This window comes from Mytilus edulis, chromosome 5 (genome assembly GCF_963676685.1).
Source record: "Mytilus edulis chromosome 5, xbMytEdul2.2, whole genome shotgun sequence".
NCBI lineage: Eukaryota > Metazoa > Mollusca > Bivalvia > Mytilida > Mytilidae > Mytilus > Mytilus edulis.
The window spans coordinates 89,294,293-89,305,239 of NC_092348.1; the positions used below are offsets into that span (position 1 = coordinate 89,294,293).

The following is a 10,947-nucleotide window of genomic DNA, read 5'->3' on the forward strand; positions in this document are numbered from 1 at the left end:
TGTCTAAAGAAGAGGGACGAAAGACACCAAAGGGACAGTCAAACTCATAAATTTAAAGCAAACTGACAAGGCCATGGCTAAAAATGCATTTCATGGCGAGGCACAGAAAATATACTGTAAACAGTAGACTATAGATATAGGTGAACTAGGCACAAAAGAACTCTAAATCTTAAATTCTACAAACCACCTCTGTTCTATGGAAGATAATGATTTAACTGGACTAGAAATACACACAACCTGTAATTAACTGCCTTTACAGCGCTTTGATCTAATACTACAAGCAATAGGTCAACTATATTTGTTGTATGGAAGAATTGTAAGCTGTACATGTCTGTTTGGCATGGGTCATCTGACATTGACCTCATTTTAATTGTTCATTGGTCAATGTTTAGTTTTCTTGTTTAAGTCTGTTTCTTAGAAACTATAAGCAATAGGTCAACTACATTTAGTGTCTTGAATGATTGTAAGGTGAACATGTATTTTTTGTGTTTTATATGATCTTGACCTCATTTTCTTGGATCATGTTAAGTTCCCTATCATTGATTAGTAAAGAAGGCGAGACATTTCAGTGTGTGCACTCTTATTCTTTCAACAAACCATTTTATGTTTTCAGAAACATGCCGGTATTATTCCACATGTCTAACATACTAATTAAAACCAAAAATTCTACAGATTGGGGACAGCACCCATGTGGACATAGAAAAGTTAAAATAGTGTTAATTAGCTTGACATGATATAAATGTTATTGGAGTTACTACAATATCAGTATTTGGTTCTGTATGTAGTGTTTTGATGATTTGCTGTTGTCTTTTTGTCACGGTTTTGTTTTTTGTCGAGCCTGCTACTGTCACAGAAAGCACGACATGGGGATAGAGATTAGCTAACTTCTTTAAAGCTTAATATTTTAGAAGGTAGAATACATGGATCCTTCATAATTTGTATATAGATGCCTTATGATACGAAGTTTCCGTCTGTTATATGTTCATTGTCCTGTGTTTCATTTTCATGGTTCAGCGACTACTTGAAAAAAAAGTTTTTTTTAGTTTTTTTTTTGTTTTCTTAATATCTCTCTTATTATGAGTAGTAGGATAACTATATTTGGGTATGTGCGTAGCTTGCAAGGTCCTAATACCCGTCAGACAGTTTTCACTTGACCTAGACCTCATTTCATGGATCAGTGGACAAGGTTAAGTTTTGATGGTCAAGTCCATATCTCAGATACTTTAAGCAATAGGTTTACTACATGTATATTTGGTGAATGGAAAGATTGTAAGGTGTACATTTCCAACTGGCAGGTGTCATTCTTGACCTCATTTTAATGGTTCAATGGTTATAGTTAAGATTTTGTGTTTTGGTCTATTTTCTTATACTGTATGAAATAGATCAACAATATGTCCGACCAGCAGGTGTCGTCTGTGCGATTATGTACATATACCAAAGGTAAACGTCGTTCACAGTAATTATATTAATTGTTGCATTGCCTTTAATGGATAATATGGTTTTCCTGGCTCCTCGAACAACGTTTTGTACAGAAAATAAAAAGATTTTAAAACAGCTTTTTGCAATAACATCTGAAACATACATTACTCCTCATTTATTTGCTCATGCTGTGCAAGTCTTTACTGCTTACAAAAAGACATGAACAGACTTAAACAATTTTGACAATAAAAAAACTTGTGCTGAGTCACAAAAGACGAGTTTAGATGCTGTGTACTTCAATATCCGTACCGATGAGACAACTCTCCATTCAAGTCACAATGCATAAAAAAGTTAGCAGTTATTAGTGAATGTACGTCCTTCAATACGGAGCATTGGCTCACACCGAACAGCATGCTATAAAGGGCCCCATAAATGACAAGTGTAAAACAATTCAAATAGGAAAGCTAACGGTCTACTCTATAAAAAACGAGAGTATCGGGATCAGGGCGAGAGACAAGAATCAACTAAGAATCACACCAACAAACAACTACTACTAAACAACAAGCACATGCAAGACTTAGGACAGGTGCCTAAAAATGCAGCGGTTAAAACAAAATTACAGGCGCTAACCTGAAACATTACAACTATAAAATATCAATTGAAATGACTTAGCTCGAGCAAAAAGACATCTAAACAAAAACAAGTAAACATACACTGAATGAAAAAGTTTGATTTATTACAAAATATAAATACAAAATTAATCAGTAGGTCCTTATATAACATAGACGTAACAAGAAATAATAAAAAAAGATGTAGAAATCCGTATTTGTAGTGAAATTATTGCTAGCACTGTATGCAGTAATCTACAGTGACCATATACAAAGTACATAATTGACAAGGGAAAAGGCTGTTGATTTATATTATATAAAATTACCATATGTTTAGCATGCAAACAACAAAAGGTATACATTAATATCAAGGTTGGTTTCAATCCCATGTCAGATTGCAGCCTTAAAATGATAAAAAAAACTTAATTTGAATTTTATCTACTAACAGATTGACCTTACACATAATATTCTGTAAGACTGGAATTTAGAATTAAATTCTAAGGAATGTCTAGCTGTTATACTTTTCCTTCTTGTTGAAATAACTTAAATGTGATGCTCACTTTAAAATCAAATTGCTACGCTGGTTATTCAATCATTGAGTGTGCACCAAATTTATTATGATATTTCTGCAAAGCCTGACCGAAACAAATATTACAGTCATTCCTTAAATACCTTAAATTATGAAGAATTACTGAAAAAATAGTTATAACAAGGTATTTCTATGGATATTCATAATATAATATTTCGATGGTTTTTATAATTACTAAACATATTTGCCTCAGATAATTGATTCCAAAACACAAATGTTTGGTATATTAAGTTGAACAATTTTGGATCATGAAAACAAATCACTTTTTTCTCTATATACAAATAACAGTCTTTAACATAGATTGCACATTTGTCTCTAAATTTGCAGAATTTAGCAAAGAACTAGACCGATTGTGTACTGCTATTGTTCAATCCAAGATATAGCGGTATACAGTGAATCTACCGTAAGAAATAAAAAATGTAAAATTCATTCGTATATTGCCAAAATGTTTGAACTAAAAAATGATACACGAATTTCCTTGTTTTGAACATCGTTTGAAGCTATTCAGATCTTGTATACCCAGGTCATATTATGAAATGTCTAAATGAAGACAAACCCATATACAAGCTATACAAATTAACGTTCTAAATATTTGCCAAAGAAATTATTTTCGTATTCATATAGTACGTCTGAACTAGTGACAACTCGACGTCAGATTTCATTCATCGAATCACCAGTGATGGTGATAAAAGGCTTAAAATACATTAAGCGTATATAATTCGTCTAAATAACATCCCTATATATATGTATGTGTGTTTGTACGGTATACACATATTATAACCGTATTAATTAATTTTCTTCAATACTTTTATCCTTCTTCCTTTTTGCAATGAATTGTTCTATACTTCTATAAATTACGTCTGAATCCATAATAATAATTAAACCAGCAATTATAACTAAAATAACAATACCTAAAGACCCTACTGCTTTAGCTGACGGTCTACTATCATCAGCACTTATCAATTTTCGTTTTGCCAACGACGTTGCTTTTGGATCTATTTTTATTTCTGAAATTATTTTTTCTATTTTTTCTTGGAGTTCGGCATCTGTCAGAACAAGATATCCCCCACTATTACACGGGCAATAGCATGTATTGTTTGAATTAGAAGGTGCACTGGTAGGCTCTGAAATAGAGGTTATTTGTGTAGCCTCTAATTTTGTGGTTGTAACACTGTTTACAGTTTTTGGAACAGCTGATGTAATTGTTTTCGTGGTTGCGACTCCCTTCGATGGGGTTGTCGGAACAGCTGATTTAATTGTTTCCGTGGTTGAGACGCCCTTCGAGGGGGTCGTTGGAACAGCTGAAGTTGTAATTGTTTCCGTTGTTGAGACACCCTCCGTTGTTGTAATTGGAACAGTTGTAGTCACGGTTTCCGTGGTTGTGACAACTTCCGTTGTTGTTTCTGAAGATTGTGTTGTAGGCTTTGTTTCAACACATTGTGACCTGGGAGAAGTTGATGTATGCGTCAAATCACGGCATGTCCAGTCTTTTGGGGGATCTGGACAATAAGTGTCTGTTATGTCCGCTGTTTAAGTAATATAAATGAATCATTAATGATACAAAATAATGACAATCAAGTAATATAAATAGAGTTCATACACTTATGGCAAATCGATATCAATCTAGGGTTTAATGGGACTTCAAAGACTATCAAAGTTGTGTTTTTTTTTTAATACAAGAAATTGCAAAATATAGAACATTGTCACTAGGATACTAAATAAATACCATGGTACTAATAATGGTAAACCTGTAATGAAAAAAAACTTAGATTCCAACACAGACACCGACACATGGCCAGTTGAATTCCTGATAAAGAAAAGCAGAAAATCATACGACAAAAGGACCTTGAAATTTACCGATCAATTAGAGGAAAAGCCAAAATCCTCCGACTTCAAAACGGTTAATCTAATAGTTTCCAACGTGGAATTTTTAGCACTAATGAATCAGATCTTTTGAGCTAATGTATCAAACAAACAAAAAGCTGCCTGCCTGCAGAAGAAGCTTTTCTCAGTAAACATAAAAATATATATTCTCCCAATTCGGGAGCCTGTAATTTAATGGCTATTGTTGGTTCATGTCTTTCATATTCTTTTTGTAAACTGTTTTGTGATTGATTAGGTCGTTAGTATTTCTAATTAAATTGATTCACATTTTGCATGTCTTGGCCTTCCATAGTCGACTATACGCAAGGGGCTTTTATCCTTGTTGAAGACGATACGGTTCACATACACTTCATTTGAACTTTGAAGGACAGTTACAATCATACCACATCTCCTTATTTCTTTTTTTTTTTTATATATCAAAACACATGTTTCCCGTGGAATATGTTTTTAATTGTGATTTTCTAGGGAAAATTCTCTGTGATAAAAATCTTTTCTTTCCCAGAAAAATAGTTTTGATGGTTAAATAATTTCCTTGGGAAACTATTCAAGGATAACAGCTAAATATATATCGTGTACAAGGGAAATTAAAAATGGATAAAATGTTTTATCACACACTGAAAAATCTTTTTTTAAATTTTTCTAGGGAATTTATTTATTGATGAAAATAATAATGTATAGATTCCCATGGAAATGTTTTATGTGTTGATAGTTTCCTGGGGTTATAGTAAAACATATAGTGTATCCAGGGAAAAGTTTGTTTTGTTGTCTGTTTCCAGGGGAAATTATACATTTTTAACTATTATCCATTCAGAATTGCCCATTTTACAGCGGATGACCGTGAGGACATTCCGGTGTATTGCTATCGCCTAGATTTCCATTACATAATATTCGTTTTGGGATCTATTTAACATGATTCATACGTAGACATCATCAAGTGCAAACTAACATTTCTTATCGCTTGTGTTAACTTGTTAAATTTTGTTTTCAAACTTGTTCATCATGTGTAGACTTTCTGTTTGTAACAGTATTCTTTCAATATTTGGGTTTTCGTGTCCTTTTTACAATATATCATATACTCACTAAAAACTTCCAGTTCACAGAAGCTGAGCCAACTGAAGTAAGAGTCTTCTTTTTCTATTCTTAAATATCTTGCTGCTCGTGGTATGTTGCAGAACAACTTCAACGGTGTTCCTAAGTTGGTTGGAGGATTATAAACATCGACACATTGTTCTGGATTGAGAAGTTCCCCGGCACTTGTCAAACTGTTCCCAACCTTGATAAGTATATTTTTAACATATCCTGAAAAGATACAGATTGTGTTATTAACGACATTGAATGACTGGTAACGCACTAATTCGTCAAAACTCGGCCGATTCTGTACCTCGAGAATAGCGGAGTCACCCGAGGATTGCCATTGGTAACAAACTGTCGGATCGGTGCCAGAAGGGGTTTGGTGAGCGATTAAATATTTTGTTGCGTAACGATGAAAAGTTGGAAAGGACGGCCGTCATTTTTGTTTTAGTAAGATCTTTTGGTTTGTTGTATATTCTGATGCTGTTTACTGCCTTCACAACGGCTACTTTCGGGGCATGGTTGGCCAGCTGTGAAAACCGCTCACCACGATGATCGAGTACTAGTGAAGACCGTGAAATGGCGGACTATTATCTAACACTTAGAAATACAGGCCTTCGGACGTCAGTCGGCATACCACTCTTCTATTCATAATGGGTTTTGTGTATGCTAACACGGGTATTTTAAAGGACTATAATGTAGACTATACAGCATTGGAAGGTTGACTGCAGCATAAGATCCGAAACCTTTCTCATGCATTTGGCAGTAGAAACTTTGCAAAATTAGTTTTGGTTTCACAAAATAAGGCGTTCATTGGACTGTGCTATAATATTTACCGTGCAAAAGCAACATATTGTTTATATATTACATTATTATTGTCGTCTTAATATTTACGAATATGTCATGTTTGTGACTTGGATTGAGAGTTGTCTTATTGGCACTCATACCACATCTTCTTATATCTATATTACTTACTTGGTTCAGATCCGTCTTCTCTCAAGGTGATGCTAATATGTGCTATATTGTAGATGTCGCCCAAGTCGATCTGCCAGGAAGGGAAGAAGTTTTCTGTTCCATCCCAGTCTGAATACATACACGATTGCTGTAACAGATTTGAATCATGTATACCATCCACAACATTACAGGATGAAGTCAACGTATAGTTGTAGGCTGGATTCAGGGAAGTTTGGTTTGTAGGTCTACATAAAGCCACATTACATAACTTAGCAGAAACAAAATCTGTAAAATAATAAAGAAGAACGTAGTAGTATTGTTTCAGTGATTTACATAGCACTGAGATATGTTGAAAAGTGAATGCAAATGTTGTCGATTCAATTTGTTTTACTGTGTTATTGTTTTAGTCTGGTTTGTTGGTCTGCAGTATAGCATTACAAAAACTTGACAGAGACCAATTCGGAAAAAATAGATTGTTGTCTTTTCAACTGTTTTACTGTGCTATTGTTTAAGTCTGGTTTGTTGTTCGAAATAAAGCATCATTACAAAACTTGGCAGAAGCCAACATTTTAAAACCTAGGAGACATTTAGTTTTAGAAAAGTTGATAAGAATGTAAACATTTGACTATCGGATATCGTTTCAGAACCAGTATATGTATTGCATTGTATTAAATTGCAAGTGAAAAAACAAAGAAAGAATGTGTTGTTAGTATTGAATCCGAAAACACATCTTTTCCTGTTAGAAGAAGGCTAATGTGTGACGACAAATTAAGAATCACAGATAGTGCGTATATATATACTTGAGATCAATAGATTAGTTAACAGAGTATTCGTTAACTTTAAAGTACTTAACTATTTCTTCCGACTCAGCAGGGTAAAATCAAAATACTAAGTTAAGGATAATATGGTATTCTCATCTCATTTAAAACAAAATGAAAAAAATGTACAATACATCAAAAATTGGGCAAAGTATAAATAATTTTAGCGTTTAAATTCACAGCGAAATAGAATAAGTCAACATATAAGAATATTAGACTGCAATGTGTCCTGAATAATTGGTAATCAATATGAAACAAAATGATGGAGAAGAAATATTGAAATACCTTGATAAATGAACCAAAATAGCCATGATACTATCGAAACAAACTTTGTCGGTGTCATATGAACTGAAATGAAATTTAAGACTAACATTATTACATACAGTCATTTGAAATACTAAGGGTTTTCTACCTCAGGAATAGAGTACTGAGTTGTTTTTGGCATAAAGTTTAGACATTTTTGACCCTCAATGCTCTTCAACTTCGTACTTTATTTAGCCTTTTAAACATTTATGATTCGAGCGTCATTGATGAGTCTTTTGCAGACGAGCCGCGCGTCTGGCGCAAATACAAAATGTCAATCCTGGTATAGATGAGTTTATTTTAATGCAGCTGAACTAAACATGTAATCATGCTACAGTTAATATAATAGCAGTAAATGATATTCTGTTTAGAATGTTTGCAGTTCTCACGAGCTTTTTCGATGTCGACAATTTCTCTTTGAATATACTGTTTGATGTAAGTTACAGTTGACTGCACAGCACAGAAAGCAAAACGTCATCATAAGGTCAATATAAGATGTTTAACAATAGACAAATAGATGTTTGTTTAGGTTTAAAGAATATTCTGTATGTTATGCCAGTTAACTTGCGAATAGATATACTAATGATGTGATATCAGTACAACACTACTAAAAGAAAACAAAAGTACAAAATATTTCTATAAACCCAACTACGGACTAGGATCTTAATGTTAAAATTTGCACAGTTGAATTTGTTTTCTTAGTACTCAATCCCTTTATTTTGTCATCAAAAGTATAATTTGAATTTTATAATTTAATGAATTATTATTTAGTTCTTTCCCATTAATCATTTAAAGATTTTTTCTCTCTTTTTTATTTTACAAAATGCGTTCTCCTTTAACACTAAGTATGTAAAGCTAAGCTTATAGATGTTATGTAATCTGGTTAATTATTGGAAATAAAACAAATATTTATAAGGTAATTGGATATTTAAACCGTTAGTAAAAACACATTATAAAAAGAGATTCCTAGATACTCATTCTATTTAAAGAAATAGGCATTGTCTAACCAGTAAATAGATTTTTAAAAATTCATTTTATTTTGCCTTATTACTAGGCTGGTTTCACCTCAAAGTTGACCATGCATCTTTTATTTCCAAACATAAGTGTTAACTCAAAGACCTTCAATTAATAACTGTTTAAAAGAAGTTGTAAATTATTACATAAAATATCTTTGGTATCTTTAACTGTTTTTAAATATACGCAATAATAATTTTCAAAAGCATTTGGCAGAACAATAACTTAATGCCGATGAAATAAAGTAAAACAATGATATTCTCGTTATGGTTACATTTTCATAGCTAATCAAATTTTATTCTGACTAAGTCCGTCAAGTTATTTTAATAAATTATTAAATGTTTTTTTTAACGAAGTAATACAATTTTGGGGAAATAAAATGGAATTGCTTACGACTCATTTTTATGACAGAACGAATGACACGTTTAGACTTAAGTATGGTACTAAATTTGTAATCGTTGTTTTCACTTTAGGATGTTAAAATATCTATGCCGCTATTTAAGTGCGATTTAAAAAAAAACCAATAATTATGAGTAATGGAACAATGATGATGGCACATCACGGTAAAGCAAAGCATTCAAGTTTCAGTGTTCAGTGAATTTATCGAAAAACTAACGATTTTCTTATCCCAGGAATAGATTACCTTAGCTGTATTTGGCACAACTTTTTTTTGGAATTTTGGGTCCTCAATGCTCTTCAACTTTGTACTAGTTTGGCTTTATAACTATTTTAAATCTGAGCGTCACTAATGAGTCTTATGTAGACGAAAAGCTCGTCTGGCGTATAAAATTATTATCCTGGTACCTTTGATAACTATCAGTTCGATTGACATTTACACGCTGTTCATGTTCTGTAATAGTACAGATAGAACAGCTATAGAAATACAAAGGTTAATGTAAGTTATAAATAATAAAGCATGTAATTGCAGCAAAACCCCATATGTTATACATTGAATATTCTATGCCTGCATTGACATTCCATGTAATTTGTTTTCTAGTTCTTTGTAAGGGCAATTTTAATAATATTTAATGACTTCCTGCTTTTTGCGAAATCATGGGTTTGTTTTGTGATTGCAAAAGTTTATTTTCAAATTAGAAATGAATAATTCTGTTTAATATCAATAGTAGTAATTTATAATGTAACAACATTAGATTTATAAAAACAAAAATATTAACATACAATAATCTATAATAATTGTTATTGTTATATCCTGTTTTAAGCCGCCTTGTCTTAGGGACGACATAAAAAAATCGATGTAGGATAAAAAACTTAAATCAAATAGTTTGGGGGGGGGGGGGAGGGTAACCTCCTGCAAGTTTTGTATATCTAAAATCGATTTTTACATATATCCCTATTGGTAAATCAATTTTTCCCAAATTAAGTTAAGAGGGGGGGGGGGGGGGGTCAGTGAAAAAACTATGTGAATTAAGTTTTTTTTTATCCTACATTGAACTTTTGATGTCGTCCCTTAACAAATGAAAAAAATGATTTTTTTTTCTTAATGATGAACACTGCAATTGCAGACTTAAATCTATGATGATAATGACGGGCGTTATGATGTTTAATTGAAGAGCAAGAAAAGCTATTAAAAAAATCTTTATGAATTTTCTAATGATAGTTCCACACAGTTATATATTCTTTAGCAATTACATCAATGCCAGTTGCTTTAATATATATTTTTTAAAATTATAAAGCGACTTTGATAATAAATTGAACAGAAAAATAAATTGACATTTGTGCCATCAAAACTATTTAAAAGTCAAAGAAAAACAGCTCTGCGATACCGTAAACAAACTTATTTTCTTGAATACTTTATTCTGTGTTTATTTCTTTCAAGTGAACTAATTTCATAGAAATTGATCCAATATCCACCCATTTAGGTGCGAATCATATCTCTGGCCTAATTTCATAGAAATTGACCCAATATCCACCCATTTAGGTGCGAATCATATCTCTGGCCTGATATATGATTCGCACCTAAATGGGTGGATATTGGATCAATTTCTATGAAAGAAGAAAACTGTATTGATGAAATATCTTTCAAATACATTAAAAATGAATAAAATTATATAAAAACACCTTTTGCATACTTCCTCCCTAAAATTCACAAACTAGACCGTGAAGTTTTACAAAACATTGAAAACGAGAACAATCAAATAAAAACTATAAATGTCCCTGGTAGACCAATAATATCACAGTGTAATGGACCACTTGAAAGGTTAGGGAGATACTTAGATTATTTTTTGCTTCCCTTAGTGAAAACACAAAAAACATACATATCTGATAC

The 10,947-nt window shown here is 32.3% G+C and overlaps 1 protein-coding gene across 1 annotated transcript; it reads right to left on the reverse strand.

Moving 5' to 3' along the window:
* Window positions 1–2,134: 2,134 nt before the first annotated feature.
* On the reverse strand, window positions 2,135–7,692 carry LOC139524761 (uncharacterized). Its single transcript, XM_071319820.1, has 4 exons — window positions 7,629–7,692; window positions 6,547–6,810; window positions 5,581–5,799; window positions 2,135–4,142 (listed from the first exon to the last, which is right to left on the reverse strand). Exons 1-4 carry the CDS (start codon window positions 7,684–7,686, stop codon window positions 3,406–3,408), a joined length of 1,278 nt encoding a protein of 425 aa, XP_071175921.1. The 5' UTR covers window positions 7,687–7,692; the 3' UTR covers window positions 2,135–3,405.
* Window positions 7,693–10,947: the final 3,255 nt, after the last annotated feature.

Excerpts from the sequence above, each read along its gene's own strand:
- LOC139524761 (XM_071319820.1), bottom strand. The coding sequence starts at position 7,686 with ATGACACCGACAAAGTTTGTTTCGATAGTATCATGGCTATTTTGGTTC. Across the intron at positions 6,811-7,628 it reads ATTTTGGTTCATTTATCAAG|ATTTTGTTTCTGCTAAGTTA; the intron begins GTATTTCAATAT and ends ATTATTTTACAG. Across the intron at positions 5,800-6,546 it reads AGAAGACGGATCTGAACCAA|GATATGTTAAAAATATACTT; the intron begins GTAAGTAATATA and ends GTATCTTTTCAG.